Consider the following 19,211-nt stretch of genomic DNA (forward strand, 5'->3'; position numbering starts at 1 on the left):
AAGTCAAGCATATCTGTTATTCCTGCCTCATGAAGAGATGTCAGGTTGACATAAAATATCAGCATCTGCATAACTAGAGCAAATTAAAATCCATAAATCTGCGTGTCAGAGTAGGTGGTGAACTTGAGTGGTTGCTAACATTAGTCTCCTAAGGAGCAACCAAACCAGAACTACAAATATTTATCTCTCATTAGAGGCTCCCTAGGACAGAAATGAACAATCCTGGACCCAGTCATACATATAAGGTTATAACAGCTTCTCCAACTGTCATATGTAATGACATAGAGAAGTATTGTTAAGATTAGTTCAGTAGAGCATGATCAAGGATGCTGGAAAGATTATTCTGTCCTTATGAAACAGATCTCGAGTCTTTCATAGACAGATGGACATGTTTAAATTCCTGTGTGGAACAGCACAAACGAGACTGGAGGGATCCACAGTGTAATCAGCTACTGCTCTCTGTGGGCACTGGTGCAATTGCAATTGTCCTGGGTACCTGCTCTTTCTGGCACCATTTCTGTCAGTTCAAGAATGCAAATCCCAGGGACACCTGGGTGGCTCAGTGGTTGAGCATCTGCCTTTGTCTTAGGGCATGATTCCAGGGTTCTGGGATCAAGTCCCATATCAGGCTCCCCAAGGGGAGCCTGCTTCTCCCTCTGCCTATGTCTTCCTCTCTGTGTCTCTCATGAATAAATAAATAAAATCTTTTAAAAAATGTAAATCCCAGATAGATTCAAACTCAGAAGTATAATCGATCACTCTGTTTTCTTGAGAGTAAATATCATTGTGTTGCCTACATAGTATTTGAGATTCTATTAGTTAAATTAAGCAAATTTTATTGAGTACCTACTATGTACAAGGTAATAGACACTTGAATCTTGGCAAGTGGGTCTTGATGACAAGGCTCAGATGGAAACTAGGCAGTTTCAGCTTTTCAGGAATGACCGACTATTCTCAATCACTCAAACATTCAGCTTCATTCACTCTTTTTCTCATCAGGTATCTCTCGTATATGTACTATAACTAGGCTAACAAAGTCTAAAAACATTAAAATTATCTAATCTATACTCAGGATTTCATTTTCCCTCCTCCATTATGCATGCACTGATGACTGTTAGTTTGTGATCCAGGCCTCTCCTTGAGGGGGAACTGATATGCCTGATAGCAACCTTTATTGAAATATGCACAAGGTTGTGGATGCAAGCTGAAAGCATGCAAGCTGCAACTTTTACCTGTGTTTTCTTTTGGCACAGAGGAGACACACCCCACTGGTACACTACTGTCTTCAAAACAGAGACTCTACACACAGATTATAGTAGTTCCTATGTATAGGATTAAACATAACCTTTAAATTAAAGGTATGAAAACATTTTCAAAATTGTGCAGGTGGGGGAAGAGGTAGTGTTTACTCTTGGGTGCACAAACTTCTAATGTCTATATATTAACTGGAGATCCAGGGTAGGAGATGCTTCTAGGGGGGAATAAATTTGAAAGACAGAAAATTTTAGAAAGGCAGCATTTAAGCAATCTGCTTTTTTTAAAAAAAGATTTTGTTTACTCATGAGAGACACAGAGAGAGAGAGAGAGGCAGAGAGAGAAGCAGGCTCCTTGCAGGGAGCCCAATGCGGGACTCGATCCCAGGACCCCAAGATCACGCCCTGAGCCAAAGGCAGATGCTCAACCACTGAGCCACCCAGATGTCCCTAAGCAATCTGCTTTTAAGGGACAACTTGAAATTTTTGCACAGTGACAGAAATGGAGATGTTAGAATAGGAAAACTTTGAAAAAAAAAGTCTAAATTCTTTTTTTAAAAAAAAATCTAAGGTTTAAAATCTTTTTAAGGTTCAGTGGTACCAGAAAGGGTGGTTAAAACAAGAAAAAGGAACATAATAATAGAATTATAATAAGGAAGCTGGAAATATCAAGTTATATTAAAAGGGCCCTGGGATAATGGTCAGTCAATATTTGCTCATATGTGTTGTATCTGCAGTTTGTGTTTAAGGGAAGAGAACAGGAACTCTGTGCGGGGACAAAATAGCCTGGAGGCTTTACCTAAACATGAGCAGCCTTGCATCCTCCAGGCCATTAATGGCTCAGTTTCATAAAATCCATGGTGGGCTACCTGTCTCAGAATAGTGCTTCCGGTGAAGGTACAAACTGATCACCAGAGACAGTAGCTGGAAGGACGGTAAGAGCAGCTGTGTGGGGGAGAGTGGGGCAAGGTTCTGTTCTGGGAGAAACTTACTGAGGACAAAAGAATCAAGAAATGTAAACTTCTCATGTATTTCCGCATTTCTTTTCTATTGTGAGTGTGCTTGTTCCGTGTTATCTCTTGTAGGATCCTAATCATTAGAAATATGGCAAATCGTAAGTCACTGTTGGTATTGTTGTTTCTGTTGGCCTCCTGGATCACTTTTACAGTTTTTAAAAACTCTACAAAGGTAAGAATCTCTTTCTTTCTGTGTCTTACAGAAGTATATTTTTACTTCCTATTTCACCTGTTCTAGCAAAGTCCAAACAACCAGACTCATAGATTATAGTAGGGAAGTCTCAACAGCTTACATGACCTTGAAGAACTGACATATTTGGGGGTGCCCAGGGGACTCCATTGGTTGGACCTCCAACCATTGATCTTGGCTCAGGTCTTGATCTCAGGGTGGTGAGTTGAGACCCCGTGTTGGGCTTCATGCTGGGTGTGGAGATAGAAAGATAAATAAACACACAAACATATATGATAACTATTATTTAGCATGGGAGACGATGATATTGTATGCGTGTATGTGTATGGTGGCATGCACGCTCTCTTCCTTTGTCACTTACATATGCCCCTGCAAGGATTTTCTCCCAATGTTTAGCTTAGCTTCTTCAAGGAATTTCTGAACAACACATTTTCATGTTTATATAGTAAAATTTATCTGCCTTTTTAAACAGTTGATTCTTTTTGGGTATTAAGAAACCTTTCCCTGCTTCAGTGTCAGATTTTTTACCTAAATATTCTTCTTAAACTTTTACAGGTTGCTTTAGACATTTAACCCTGCACCAGATCTGAATTTTATTCTTTCCTGATTTTTATATCCATATGGATAATCACGCTTTCAGCTCTTCTTACTCTGTAGTTGTTTCTATGCTGATTTGCCATCTCATTTTTGTCAGATAGCAACATTTCTGATAAGTACACGTCCCTTTCTGGTCTCTTTGTTCTAGTTCATTGACCTATTTTTCTTCCCTGTATCAATACCACATTGATATAATTAATTTAATGATAATAATAATTAGTTTTATATTTAGTCTTGAAAGCTTGTAGGTCAAGTTACCACTGCTTAATCAACTTCACAAAGTTCCTGGCCAGGCTCGGCCCTTTACTCTTTTATTATATGTTTTAGAATCAGTCTGTCAGATTTGATGGAAAAATCTTACTTAAATTTTGTGTGTACTACATTAACCATGCAGATCAAATTGGAGAAAGTGACATTTTTATTTTTGCTTTTTAGCAACATGTAATCTCTGTACATTTATTTGGATCTACTTCAAGAATTTTTAGTAAATTAAAAAATTTTAGCATACATGTCTTCTACATCTTTTAGATTTATAACTAGGTACTTTCTGATTTTTGTAGCTATTGTAATGGTGTTTTTAAAATACATTTTCTTTTTTTAAAGATTTTATTTATTTATTCATGAGAGACACACAGAGAGAAAGAGAGGCAGAGACATAGGCAGAGGGAAAAGCAGGCTCCATGCAGGGAGCCCAATGTGGGACTCAATCCCGGGTCCCCAGGATCACACCCTGGGCCAAAGGCTAAACCGCTGAGCCCAGGGATCCCTAAAATACATTTTCTAATTCCTTCTTGCTGGTATGGAGGAATGCAGTGGACTTGTGCATATTGAACAGCAAGATTTTGCTTTCCAAGGTCTCAGATTCATTAGCTGATGGTTGCAAGTATCACCTAGCATCTCCTTGAGGATTGAAATATACTTGCTCTAAAGTTTTGTTTTGCATTTTCTATTTCTGTTCCTTGGTCTTTTCTTTATTGAACTTGATACCTTTCTTTTTTGAGTTGGCTTTCATAAAATTTTTACCAATTCTTGGTTGTGTGTATATTCTTACACTTAAGGTTCTGTGGTGGCCAGTCTGGGTCCTGTTACCTGTTTTGTCCATCATATTTGTAGCAGAGCTGCAAAAAGTACTCAAGGCAATGAATGTTCCCCATCTGTCTAGGGTATTGCCAGGCACACAGGGTCCTATCCTATATCCTCCAACTTAAATATCTATGGTTTTTACTCACAGTAAAGTACAGAAGTCCCTATTTCTAGCTGCCTGGCCAGACACAGGCAGAAATCTAGGGAAGTGTTAACCATTCCAATACATCTTCCTGTGGGCTACTCCTTTATCCTCTCTTATTCTAATTACCAACTTCCTCCAGTTGTAGAATCCTTGGAGTGGCTTCCATCTTCTACAGACTTCTCATTGACATGCATTTGGAGCCATGGTTTTGTTACTTGATCTAATCTCATCTGCCTTTTGTTCTTCAGATCGATTGTTCTCTCTCTCTCTCTCTCTCTTTCATCTCTCCATCCAATGTGGGGCTCAAACTCATGACCCTGAGATCAAGAGTCTCATGTTCTACCAACTGAGACAGCAACACACTCCTATTTTTCAGATTTCTTATAAATTCTGATCTAATTAAGGTATCTTGTCCTATTTCCCAGAATACTTAGAAATTTTTAATTTTTTCCCTATATTTCATTAGAGTTTCTGGTGAGAAATTGAAACTATAATATGTTCTTTGTCCTCCATCTTGAATCAGGTTTTCCTGTTTATTTTTACTAAAAAAATTTTGGCACAGATTATTACTCTATCATAAATCACTTAAAATTTAAATGTGGAGGTGCAGCAGTTAAAAAATACCGATAATGTATTGTGATTACTATGATAATGTTCATATTTATAGGTCATTACTTATTTTTTAATCTAGTTCCTGCAGCAACCACTGATATAAGTTTTTAAGTTTCTAATTATTATTGTGGATTTCTGTGTTTATCCCTTAAATTCTGTCAATTTTTTCCCACATATACATACATGCACATGTAGGTACAATACACAATTTATGATGCTATATTTTCTTACAAATTGACACTTACCACAAATTGACTCTTAACACAAATTGACTCTTAGAGATGGAGATGTCCATTTCTATGTCTGGTGACACTTTGTCTCGAAGTTTATTTTAACACTAATATTAGCTTTTTCATGCTTATATGGCATGTTGTTTTCCATCTTTACTTTCAATCTTTTTTTTATTATTTCATGTATTTATTCATAGAGACACAGGCAGAGGGAGAAGCAGGCACCATGCAGGAGCCTGACTCGGAACTTGATCCAGGGTCTCCAGGACCACGCCCTGGGCTGCAGGCACAGCGGTTTAGCGCCACCAGGGCTGCCCCTTTACTTTCAATCTATACATAACTTTATGCTTAAATTACATTCTTGGTAAACAGCAAATAGTTGGGTCTTGCTTTTTTAGCTCTGTCTTGTAATAGAACATTTAGCCAACTTATTGTTAATGAAATTACTGAGTGGATTTAGGTCCACCAATTTGCTGTTAGTTTTCTGTTTAGCCCCTTTGTTCCTCTTTTTGGATTAATTGAATTCTTTTAGAATTTCCTTTTAGTTTCTTTATTATTTTTAAAGCTATAAGTTTTTTTTAAGTAGTTCCTCTAGGAATTAAAATACACATTCTTTTATAGTTAATATCAGGTAAGGTCATGCTACTTCATGTGATCTGTAATAACCTTGCCACCCTTTACTTTCATTTATTAGCCACCCCATTCATTATGCCATCATTGCCATATTATTACAAAATTATAGTTTTTACTTTAAATAATTACATGCATTTTAGAGAGATTAGAAGACAAACACATAGTCTTTTATATTTATCCATATAGTTGCCATTTCTGGTGCTTTTGGTTCTTTCCTGAAGATCTGTGTTTCTCTTTGTGTAATTTCCCTTCCACTGGAAGAACTTTATTTAGTTAATACCCCCTTAGAATGCAAGTCCAGTGCCGTTCCTTACTGCAGGTTTCAACATCCCTCCAGTGTCCATCTGCTTGTAGCAGTCACTTTCCAGCACTTGGGGAGATTTTTTTGGTTTTGATTTAGAGTTTATCATTGTTGGCTGCAGGAGAATTGTTCTGAAAAACAATTTTATAGCATTTATTAAGACCTTTAGCAGCATTCACCACATTGAACCAATAATTCTATTTCTTGAGTTCTTAGCAAATAACCTGGCTTGCAAAGATTTATACCAAAAGGTGTTCTTTTTTTTAAAGATTTATTTATTTATTTATGAGAGAGAGAGAGTCTCTCTGAGAGAGAGAGAGAGGCAGAGACACAGGAGACACGCCGGGAGCCTGATGTGGGACTCGATCCCGGGACTCCAGGATCGCGCCCTGGGCCAAAGACAGGCGCTAAACCACTGAGCCACCCAGGGATCCCCCAAAAGGTGTTCTTTATAGAAGCATAAGTAAGAGAAAAGTTGAGAGTGATAAATATCCAAAAAATATGGGAATATGTAAAATATTAAGCCATAGCCATAGGTTGGGATACTACATGAGGCAGTGATATAAGGTGGAGTTTTTATAACACTGCTTTTTAAAATGCCAAAACTCATGGGTAATATTCAATTTGTTCACAATCATGTGAAATGGCATATAGAGAATGCAAGAAAAATCACCAAAATATTAACACTAATTATCCATGATTGATAGAATTGTCACTGATTTTTGTTTCCTATACAGTTCGGCATTCTCTCACTTTTTAATAATCAGTGTTATTTTATGATTAGAAAATGAGTGTTTATAAACATAAGTTTATTATTCCCTGAGTTAACTAAAACAATCTGAAAAATACTAATAAATATCCTAGAATGTTTAAGCAAAGTATAAAATATCAAATAGAAAAAAATAATCATATTTTGCATAAAAGTCTCATGCATCTTAAGCATTTTCTTAAATATTTTTTTAATGACTGAATTCTAGTTTAAAGATTACAAAATAATAGAACAATTAAGTATTTGTTGTGCACTATTCAGTTAAGAAAATCATTTCTTCACAACTGCTCAGTAAAGAAAGGTGTATTTTACCAACACCACTTTAGGGAAGAATATCCTGGAACCCAAAATAGGTTAGCCAGTGAAAAGTGGAGTTCCACAAACAAAGTTAAGGAAAATTATTTTGCCCATGAAACCTACATGATAATAGAATTTCAATATCCTTTTAGTTTTTATATCTCCCATTATTCTATAAAAGATCAATGTTGGGGACGCCTGAGTGGCTCAGTGGTAGAGCGTCTGCCTTCAGCTCAGGTCATGATCCCAGGGTCCTAGGATAGAGTACAGCATCAAGATCTCTGTAGGAAGCCTGCTTCTCCCTCTGCCTATATATCTGTCTCTCTCTCTCTGTGTGCGTGTGTCTCTCGTGAATAAATACATAAAATGTTGAAAATAAGTTTAAAAAAAAGATCAAGGTTGGCTAGCCTACCAAAAATTACTATATTATATAAAAACATTTTCTATGTTCTTTATTGTATTTATTATCATTTCAGATATGGACTGCACTGAGGTTGCCCATCACCCTCCATCACTGGAACTTGGTCATGAAATCCCCATGTCCTGAAGTACCGCTGCATCCAGTAGTTTCATCAGCTGAGACCGAGCTAAGAATAAAGAGAATCACAGGGAAACTAGACCAGCTGATCCCACCCAGACCTTTCACCCACATGAATACCACCACCAGTGCAGCACATAGCACAGCTACCATCCTCCACCCTCGAGATGCCTACTGCAGGGGGGATCGGCTAGATGTTGTACTGGAGGGGAGGGACCACTTGGGACGCAGGAAGGAATATGGTGGGGACTTCCTGAGAGCCAGGATGTCCTCTCCAGCCCTGAAGGCAGGTGCATCAGGAAATGTGACCGACTACAACAATGGCACTTACCTGGTCAGCTTCACTCTCTTCTGGGAGGGCTGGGTCTCTCTGTCTCTCCTGCTTATCCACCCCAGTGAAGGGGCGTCAGCTCTCTGGAGGGCCAGGAACCAAGGCTATGACAGGGTGATCTTCACAGGCCAGTTTGCCAGTGGTACCTCCCATGTCGATACTGATTGTGCCCTGGTTTTAAACTCCAGCACTGAGCTGTGTGAGTACTTGGATGCTCAAGACCAAGAAGCCTTCTACTGTGTAAGACCACCGCACATGCCCTGTGCTGCTCTCACACACATGCATTCCAAAAACAAGGATGTTTCTTATCTCAGCAAACAAGAATGGAGCCTCTTTGAAAGGTAAATAATTTTTTTCTGGAGACTACCTGGGAAGAGAGACTACATGGGAAAATATGGTAATGATTTAGCCTCTGTGTGGCCCCAAAGGAAAGTGCCATGAGTATATCAAATTTGGGGATTCTATGAAGAGCCATTTTAGAAAAAAATCTGTGAATTCTTTTGGGGACAGTATTTACTTTCCAGTAGTCCTCAGTCTTTTTGGATATTTAACCCTTATCATTGAAACAAAAAGATAAACAGAATAAAAATCAAAAGGGAATGAGAAACATATGTGTAAATGTGTGCTTGAATATATTCTTACTGCACTTCAATAAGTTATCTTGCACACCTTGTGGGTATCTGTACCCCCTGGACTAATAAGCAAAGAAAGGAAAATTTAATCAGTAGTCAATAGTCAATTCTTAGCACTAAGAAGTAACTGAAAACAATAGATAATGTGGCTTCTTGTGTTTCCTGATTTTGGGGGTCACCTGCAGATTAATTTCTGTATTTTTCTCTTTAAGGTCAAATGTGGGTGTAGAGATTATGGAAAAAAATGTCATCAGTGTCTCCAAATGCAACAGTAAGTTCTCCCTGTGATGATGGGTGGTGCCTAGCACTAAATTCATCTAAATGGTTTCTTTCTTTTCCTACTGGTACTCTGCCCATTAGGCTTCTCTGTGGTGAGTCAAGATATCCATTACTCAAGTGAATAAGTGATTGGAATCACTAGGATATCATAAACCAGTTTTAGTAACTGTAACTGAACATTAATCTATTTCTTGGGCAACAGATTACCTGCTCATCTAACATAATAACCTTCAAATGTCAAAATTCTGTTTACACCTGGGTGTTTACCTCCCCATATCACTATCATTGTCTCCTCCTCACATCACTAGGAGTCCAAAATGTAACAGAGGTTTACAACCTGCCATCCTAGAGTCTCTTATGTTGAGATATGTTTCTTCTGTACTCAGTTTGTTAAGAATTCTTACAAATGTATATTGCATTTTGTCACATTCATTCTTTGCCTCTATTAAGGTGATCATACGATTTGTATCCTTGTTTGGTAATATGGTGTGTCACATTGATTTGTAGGTACTGAACCATCCTTGCATTCCTGGAACAAATCCTGCTCAATTGTGGTGTATGATCTTTTTATTGTATTGTTGAGTTTGATTTGTTAAATATTTTCTTAAGGTTTTTTTCATCTAACTTCATCATGCATATTAGCCTATCATTTTGTGAATGTGATGTCTTTGCTTAGTTTTGATATCAGGATACTGCTGTCCTCATAAAATGAGTTTGGAAATATTCCTTTCTTCTAAATTGTTTGGAATAATTTGATAAAAGTAGGCATTAACTTTTCTTTAGATATTTATTAGAATTCACCTGTGAAGCTAGCTGTCTGATTCTGGACTTTTCCTTTTTGAAAGTTTTGAATTACAGACTCAATTTCATTCCTTGTAATTGTTCTATTCAGATTTTCTTTTCTTTATGATTCAGAGTTGGAAAGCTATTCATCTATTCTAGGTTTTCCAAATTTTTGGCACATAATTGTTCACAGTCATCTCTTATGATATTTTATGTATATAGTATCATTTGTAAGTTCTCTTTTTATTTCTTTCTTTTAAAGACTTTATTTATTTGAGAGAGAGAGAGAGAGCATGAGTGGGGGAAGGGGAGGTGCAGACAGAGAGGGAGAAGCAGGTTCCCATGGAGCAGGGAGCCCAACTAGGGGTTGGATCCCAGGACCCCAAGATGATGACCTGAACTGAAGGAAGACACTTAACTGAGCCACTCAGGCACTCTTCTTTTTTCTGATTTCGTCTGTGTGTGTGTGTGTGTGCTCTCTTGTTTTCATTGATAAACCTGACTAGAGGTATATTGATTTTGTTTACCTTTTCAAAGAACCAGCTTTTAGTTCATTGATCTTTTATAATTTTTTTCAGTCTGTTTCATTTATTTCCACCATTTTCTTTATTAAGTCTTTTCTTCTCCTAAAGTTAGGCTTTGTTCTTTTTTTCTAGTTTCTTTAGGTATAAAATTGTACTGTTTATTTAGACTTTTTAAAATTTATTTTTTGCTATATTGCTATGTGCTTTCTCTTTGAACTGTTTTTGCCATGTCCCACAGATTTGGGGGAGTTATGTTTCTGTTTTCATTTGTTTCAAGGTATTTTTTTTATTTCCTCTTTGATTTCTTTTTAATCCATTAGTCGTTTAGTAACATGCTATATGGTCTCCATGTGTTCATTTTTTCCCCAGTTCTTCTTGTAATTGATTCCTAGTTTCATACTTTTGTGGTTAGAGAAGATGCTTGGTTAAGATTTCAGTCTTCTTGAATTTAATGAGACTTATTTTGTGACCTAATGTGATCTATCCTGGAGAATGTTCCCTATGCACTTAAAAAAAAAAAAATCTGAAGTTCTTGAATGAAATGTTCTATAGGTATCTATTAAGTCTATTTGATATAATGTGTCATTTAAGGCCAATGTTTCCTTATTGATTTTCTGTCTGGATGATCTACTCAATAGCAGAAATGTGGAGTATTTAAGTCTCCTACTGTTATCGTATTACTGTCAATTTCATCCTGTGTCTGTTATGTTTGTTTTATGTATTTAGATACTCCCATCTTAGGTTGCATAAGTATAAAACATACACTGCTTGGATTTAACCCTTTATCGTTATGTGATGCCTTTCTTTGTCTTTAGAGTTTCTGTTTTAAAGTCTATTTTGTCCTATACAAATATTATGTACCAGCTTTCTTTTTATTTTCATTTGTATAGAATATCTTGTTTTCCTTCACTTTCAGCCTGTGTGTCTTTAGATCTGAAGTAAGTCTCCTGTAGGCAGCATACAGGTGGTCTTATTTTTTTTAATCTGTTTTGTCACCCTATGTCTGTTTTTTCTTTCTGAGAAGATTTTATTACAAATTTAATTTATTTAATATGACTATGCCTATTCAGATTTTCTATTTCATCTTGTGTCAATTTTGGTAAATTATATTTTTCAGAGAATTTATCTATCTCATTGAAGTTTTGAAATTTGTTGACATACACTTTTATAGTAATACTGCCTTGTTATCCTTTTAATGTCTGTAGAATCTTTAGTGATACTTTCTCACTTCTAATACTGGTAACTTGTGCATTCTTTTTTTCCTTTTGATTGGAGCATTTAGTCCATTTAAACTTAAAGTAATTATTGATAAGTATGTGCTTATTACTATTTTATTCATTGTCCTCCGGTTCTTTTTGTGGTCCTTCTGTTCCTTTCTTCTCTTGTTCTCTTCCCTTTTGGTTTATTTTCTTGATGGTTGTATTTGAGGTCCTTTCTCTTTTGTGCATCTATTGTAGTTTTTAGTTTGTGGATACCATAAGGTTCATATATTGACACATATATGTACATGTTTGTATATATATATATATTTTTTGAGCTGATAGTCACTTAAAATCAAGTGCATTCAGAAACAGTACAATTTTTTTAAATTCCCCTCACCCCCTACTATCTGGAGGGTTTTTTGATGTCTTATTTTACATATTTTTATTTTGTGATCTTTTAACTGCTTACTGTTGTCATAGTCAATTAAACTATTTTTGTATTCAACCTTCATACTAGTTCTTTTTTTGAAGTTTTCTTCTATTTAAATTCAATTAACATATATTATTACTACCTAATTCATCAGTCTTATATAATACCCAGTGCTCACTACATCATGTCCCCTCCTTAATGTCCATCAGCCAGTTACCCCTTTCCCCCTCCCCTCCAACAACCCTCAGTTTGTTTCCTATGATTAAGAGCCTTTTGTGGTTGGTCTCCCTCTCTGATTTTGTCTTGTTTTATTTTTTTCCTCTCTTCACCTATGATCTGTGTTTCTTAAATTTCACATATGAGTGAGACCATATGGTAATTGTCTTTCTGATTAATTTATTTCACTTGGCCTAGTACCCCCTATTTCCATCCACATCACTGCAAATGGCAAGATTTCTTTCTTTTTTGATGGCTGAGTAGTATTCCATTGCTTTAGCCATTCATCTGTCATTGGACATCTGGGCTCTTTCCATAGATTGGCTATTGTGGACATTGCTGCTATAAACATTGGGGTGCAGTTGCCCCTTTGGATCACTACATTTGTGTCTCTGGGGTAAATCCCTAGTAGTGTAATTGCTGGGTCATAGGTTAGTTCTTTTTTCAACTTTTTGAAGAACCTCCATACTGTTTTCCAGAGTGGCTGCACCAACTTACATTCTCACCAACAGTATATGAGGGTTCCTCTTTCTCCACATCCCCACCAACATATGTTGTTTCCTGACTTTTAATTTTAGCCATTCTTACTGGTGTGAAGTGGTATCTCATTGTGGTTTTGATTTGTATTTCTGTGATGCCAAGTGATTTGGAACATTTTTTCATGTGTCTATTGGCCATTTATATGTCTTCTTTGGAGAAATGTCTGTTCATGTCTTCTGCCCATTTCTTGATTGGATTATTTTTTCTTTGGGTCTTTATAGATATTGGATATTAGCCCTTTATCTAATAAGACATTTGCAAATACCTTCTCCCATTCTATCCATTGTCTTTTGGTTTTGTCAGCTGTTTCCTTTACTGTGAAAAAAGCTTTTTATCTTGATGAAGTCCCAACAATTCTTTGCTTTTGTTTCCTTTGCCTTTGGAAACATGTCTAGCAAGAATTTTCTGCAGCCAAAGTCATAGAGTTTGCTGCCTGTGTTCTCCTCTAGGATTTTGATGGATTCCTGCCTCACATTTAGGTCTTTCATCCATTTTGAGTCTATTTTTATGTATGGTGTAAGGAAATGGTCCAGTTTCATTCTTCTGCATGTGGCTATCCAATTTTCCCAACATCATTTTTTGAAGAAACTGTCTTTTTCCATTGGATATTCTTTTCCTCTTCTTCTGCAGTCTCAATTATTCTAATATTGTTTTTGCTTTATGTTATCACTTAACTCTTGAATTCTCCCCTCATGATCCTCTAGTTTATTTCTTTTTTTCTCAGCTTCTTATTTTCCATCATTTTGTCATCTGTATCACTAATTCTCTATTCTGCCTAATTTTTCCTAGCAATTAGAGTCTCCATTTTTATCTCATCTCATTAATAGTCTTTTTTATTTTGACTTTATTAAATTTTAGTTTTTATTTCTCTGAAAACAGATTCTCCAGTTCCTTCTATCCTTTGTTGAAGCCCAGCCCAGAATAAAACTCTAGTTCCAACATCTTACTTATATCCATACCATATAGGTCCCTGGCAGTCAGTATGGCCTCTTGTTCTCTTTTTTGAGGTGAGTTTTCCATCTTGTCTCTCAGTCTAGAGAACAGATGAATGCAAGAACAAAATGCTAAAATGGCAACAATGACCCCAGAGAAATATACAATAAACAAATCAGAAGACACCCAAAACTGTAAAAAAAAGATTAAAATTTTAAAAAGAATATAGTAAGACAGGTGGACAGAACAGAGCAATACACTGGGTCCTGTGTGTATTTTGGTCTCGTTAGAAAACTAGATCCCAAAATTGTAAAGAAAGAAAAATTTAGGGATCCCTGGGTGGCGCAGCGGTTTGGCGCCTGCCTTTGGCCCAGGGCGCGATCCTGGAGACCTGGGATCGAATCCCACATCGGGCTCCCGGTGCATGGAGCCTGCTTCTCCCTCTGCCTGTGTCTCTGCGCCTCTCTCTCTCTGTGACTATCATAAATAAATAAAAATTAAAAAAAAAAAAGTTTAGAAAGAAAAATTTATATATATATATAAATTTGTATATATACAAACACTTGTGTATGTATGTGTGTGTGTGTGTGTATATATATACACACACACACACATACACAAAATAACATTGAAAGGATAGAATGTAACTGTAAAGATGAAAATTAAAGACTTCAAAAAAAAGAGAATATGATCAGATAGGTGAAGAGAACAGAGCCATACACCAAATTTTGGGTGTACTTTGATCTGTTTGTTAGAAGAAACTGTATTCCAAAATTGTAAAGAAAGAAAAACTTATGTATATACAAAAATAAAATTAAACACAATGAAAGGATAGAATGTAACTCTAAATTCATTTTTAGAAAAAATGTTTTAACCATTTGAAAGCAGTCATTTATTAAGTGATCAGATTACAAAAATAATCATGGTAGATACCTTAGTTCATCCTTCTAATAAGCCTATTGATCTGGCCTTCCCTGTTGCCAGCATCTCCACCTTCTACAAAATGAGTGGTCTTTTTCTTCATTCTGCCATGTGGAAAAGATAATTTGAAGGACCATAAAAAGTTGTTTGCTTCTTTGAAACGTTTTCCAATGGTATAGATCTTGTGAATCAGATCCTCCATGCAGATGATGCCATATTTACCAAGAGATCAGGCAATCAATGTGTTATCTGTCAGGGCAATTCGCTTCTTGTTGAGCTTGCCATAACCACGCTTGTAGATCAATTCATTCACTGACTTCAGGTTTGGATGCCCCCATGCTTACATGGTTCCACAATCCTTAGCATATTAACTGAAGCCTTGTTGAGCTTAACAAAGGTGCCATTAAAGATCTGGCGAAGGCAAAGAAGCTGCAACACCTTTCGAACCCTTGGGCTCACACCATTGATACCTCTGATCCTGATGACAAATGCCAATTTGGGTTCTGCAGGCACCTAGAAGTTGCTAGCTTTTCTCACCATCCCTGCCATTTGAATCTCGGTTCTGTACATCTGCCTGTATTCCTTGGGGTAATGCTTAGCTTTTTCATAGATAAGCTTCCTTCTTGCCTTTTGAAGCATCTTTTGGGCAAAATTTTTTCTCAGATGCTTGATCTTCAACTGTGCAAAATTCCTTTGCCTTTTCTTAAGGGTTTCTGGCACAGCAGGAACCTTCTTCTCTTCTGCACCCTCCATGGTTCCAGCCAGAAAGGGTAAAAATGAAAATTTTTAAAGATTTTTGAAAAGAGTTGATAAAATAAGAAATTTGTTGAAAAAGGGAAGAGAGAAAACAATTAAAATTAAAAGACTAAGAATCTTGGGGGTAAAAGGATGAATCTTTTTACTATTTTCCCCTAATGTTGGAGTTTTGCAGTTCTCTATGACTGGTAAACTGGCTCTTAGCCAATCTTCTTGCTAATCTCTTGGGGGAGAGGCCTGTTGCACTGATTCTCAGGTGTCTTTGCCCCTGGCAGAATTTTACCACCCTTGCCAAGGGGTCAGGCTAAATAATATGTTCCAGATTGCTCTATGTGGCTTTTGTTCCCTGAAGGCTTTACATACCACTTTAGAGGATGAGAATGAAAACGGCAGTTTCCCAATCTCCAGGCTTGGAGCCAAAAGCCTGGGACCCTACTCCTCAGTGCACCGTCCGGGAAAAACAGTCATTCCTGTCTCCCTGGTCTCTATTCACTCTCCATGCTCACCCAGCCTAAGCAGGTTTCTCTCTCAGGTATACAACCCCATTTCAATTCTCCAAATCCTTCAGACTCCTGTGGCTTCCACCCATGCTGCTCCTTCCAGAGGAGGAAGCAAGGGGTGGGTCTTGTCAGTTATGCTGTTTGTGGGGTCCCTGCTCAGGGAGTGGTTGCCTGGACCCTGCTGTGGTTCATGGTATATGGCCACCCCAAGCTGATTGCAGCCAGCTTCCCCACTCTGAGGCCTGGGAACTCTGCTGCACTCAGGTACCCTTGGTCTTCCTGTGATTCCAAGGACCTGAGACCACATTGTCCCATGCAGGATTCTGCCCTGCCTAGCCACCTGAGCACTTTTCAGGTCAGGACATCCTTCACTGGAACAGACTCTAAAAGTTCCAATTTTGCACGCTGCTGCTATGTCACTTTCCAGTAGCCAGCTTATGGAGGTTCCCCCCCACCATGATTTATTTTCCCATATATTGCCACAAATTCACTTCTCTGTACCTCCTGCCTTACAGAAAGTAGTCACTTTTCTATTTGTCAAGTTGCACTTATTCTTTTCTTAGATCTCCAATTGAGTTCACAGGTGTTCAGAATATTTGATAGCTATCTAGCTGAATTCCTGGGACCAGACAAAACTAAGGTCTCCTACTCCTCTGCCATCTTGGACTCCCCATACTAGTGCTTTAAGTGGCTGATTTACAACCTTTCTATATATTTGCCTTTACCAATGGATTTTTTTCATATATATATACACACACACACATATGTGTGTGTATAGATAGATATGAATATATGTATATATTTCAAGTTATAGCCTATTTTCTGTTTAAAGAAAACCCTTTATAATTTCTTGTAAGTACAGTGTAGTGGTGATTAACTCCTTTAGTTTTTGTTAGTCCCAGAAACTATATTTCCTTCAATTCTGAATGATAAACTTGCTAGATATTCTTTACTATAAGTTTTTCCTTTCAGCACTCTAAATATATGCTTCCATTCCCTTCTTGCCTACAAAGTTTCTGCTAAACATCAGCTGATAGTCTCACAGTGTTTCCTATGTTGATTGTTTTTCTCTTACTGATTTTAAGATTCTTTAACTTTTGCCATTTTAGTTGGCGTACCCAGCCTTAGTATAGATCTCTTTGGATTCAACTGGTTTGGGACTCTCTGTGCTTCCTGGACCTTGATGTCTATTTCTTTCTCCAGGTTAAAGAAATTTTCAACCATTATTTATGCAAATGAGTTTTCTCCCCATTTATCTTTCTTTCTTCTTCTGGGATCCCTATAGTATAAGTGTTAGTATTCTTGATGTTATTCCATAGCTACCTTAGACTACCTTTATTTTAATTTTAATTTTTAAAATTTATTTTGTTGAGGTACCTTTCTTCTCTCCCTACTTTCTTGAGGATTTTTATCAGGAAAGGATCCTATATTTTGTCAGATGCTTTTTCTGTATCTATTGAGAGGATCATATCAAACTCAACACCCAAAAAACAAATAACCCAATTAAGAAATGGGAAGAAGACATGAATAGACACTTCTCCAAAGAAGATATCCAGATGGCTAACAGACACATGAAAAAAAAAATGCTCAACATCCTTCATCATCAGGGAAATACAAATCAAAACCATAATGAGATACCGCCTCACATTGTCAGAATGGCTAAAATTAACAACTCAGGAAACTAACAGATGTTGACAAGGATGTGGAGCAAGGGGAACTCTTTTGCACTGTTGGCAGGAATGCAAGCAGGTGCGGCCACTCTGGAGAATAATATGGAGGTTCCTCAAAAAGTTAAAACTAGAACTAACCTATGACCCAGCAATTGCACTACTAGGTATTTATCCAAAGGATATGAAAATGCTGATTCAAATGGGGCATATGCATCCCAATGTTTATACCAGCCACTATCAACAATAGCCAAATTATGGAAAGAGCCCAAATGTCTATTGACAGATGAATGCATAAAGAAGATATGGTATATATAGACAATGGAATACTACTCAACCATAAAAAAGGATGAAATCTTACCATTTGCAACAACATGGATGGAACTAGATTATATTATGTTAAATGAAATAAGTCAAAGACAAATAACATATGATTTCACTCATGTAGAATATAAGAAACAAAACAGATGAACATAAGGGAAGGAAAAATAAGATAAAAACAGAAAGGGATAAAAACCATAAGAAACTCTTAACTATAGAGAATAAACTAAAGATTGCTGGAAGGGGATGTGTGTGGGGGGAACGGACTAAATGGGTGATGGGCATTAAGGAGGGCATTTATTCAGATGAGTATATGTCACTATAAATTATATGTTATATATGTCACTAATTCAACTCCTGAAACAAACACACAAACAAACAAAAAGCATTTGTGCCATTCAGCTTGGATGGTTTCCACTTCTCTGTCTTCCAGATTGCTATTCCATTCTTCTGTTTCATCTAATCTGCTGTTGATTTACCTTAGTTTACTTCCCATTTCAGTTTGTATTCTTCAGCTCTGGTTATTTTTTATATTTTCTAACTCTTTTTTGAAGCCCTCTACTCATCCATTTTGGTCAATGTCTTTATAACTATTAATTTGAACTCTTTATCAGATAAATTACTTATCTCTGTTTCATTGGGGTTTTTTTCTAGGGCTTTATTTTGCTTTTTTCATTTGGAACCAAATTCTTTGTTCTTTGTTCATTTTTGTGGGGTTTTTTTCTATGAATTAGGCAGAATAGTTACCTCTCTGTCTTAAAAGAGTGGCCTTGTATAGGAGCATCCCCCGTGTGAGCTGTGTGCCTTGTGGTTTTGGTGGGATGACTGGGGCTGGAACAAGTGTGGGTCCTGGGGTTTCCAGGGTGAACTGTGCTGGGGCCATCCTGATAAGATAGCTGGACCTGGAGTGGACATGGGCCAGGGGATCCTGCTATGTCCATCCTCATGAGATGGCTAAATCTTGAGTGAGTGCATGCCTGGGGGTTCCTGATGCACACCATGCAGGGCTACCTGGGCTACATTGGCAAGATGGCTGGGTCAGGCGTGACCTTGGGAAACTCTATGGCATGCAACTCTGGGGTCCCTTGGCAGGACAGATGGAGCTGGGGAGGGCACAAACAGGGGTGAGGGCGTTTGGGATAGGGTAGTGCCTTGGGGGAAGCTGGAACTGCTGTAAACTAGAGACTCAGGACTTGCATAGGGCAGATCTAGTAAGCTGCTAGAGCACTTGACCCTGTTTCTATCCATGCTATTATAGCAAAGAGGGAATATGAAAAAAAAAAAAAAAAAGGCACTTGTCAGCATCTCCCACCCCAGAAAGCATTTCAGTAGTTCCCCTACTTACATGACAGATGATGCAGGGTTAGTAAATGGATTTACTTCACTTATAGACTAGTTGCCTTTTAAATAGATGGTTTTCTGCTGTGCCCACGACAAGCACATCTGTGTGTGGTCCTCTGCATGATATCCCTCCCTAATGCAGGTTGCTGTGTTGAGGACAGGGCTCCCCTG

The 19,211-nt window shown here is 37.4% G+C and overlaps 1 protein-coding gene and 1 pseudogene across 21 annotated transcripts in view; one reads left to right on the forward strand and one right to left on the reverse strand.

Annotated features, from left to right (window-relative positions):
* Nucleotides 1-19,211, forward strand: part of NXPE4 (neurexophilin and PC-esterase domain family member 4) — a 49,061-nt gene that overhangs the window by 25,294 nt on the left and 4,556 nt on the right. For 10 of the 21 annotated variants that reach the window (XM_025465451.3, XM_025465453.3, XM_035716991.2 and 7 more), the window contains 3 exons: nt 2,339-2,441; nt 7,603-8,336; nt 8,840-8,898. In XM_025465451.3, coding sequence (XP_025321236.1) covers nt 2,339-2,441; nt 7,603-8,336; nt 8,840-8,898 — 896 coding nt within the window. Of the gene's footprint in view, nt 1-1,990; nt 2,189-2,338; nt 2,442-7,602; nt 8,337-8,839; nt 8,899-19,211 lie in introns of all 21 variants that reach the window. The other 11 variants (XM_025465454.3, XM_025465456.3, XM_049109941.1 and 8 more) reach the window with 3 other exon arrangements.
* Nucleotides 14,428-15,938, reverse strand: LOC112671303 (60S ribosomal protein L7-like; annotated as a pseudogene).

The sequence above is a fragment of the Canis lupus genome, chromosome 5 (assembly GCF_003254725.2).
Source record: "Canis lupus dingo isolate Sandy chromosome 5, ASM325472v2, whole genome shotgun sequence".
NCBI lineage: Eukaryota > Metazoa > Chordata > Mammalia > Carnivora > Canidae > Canis > Canis lupus.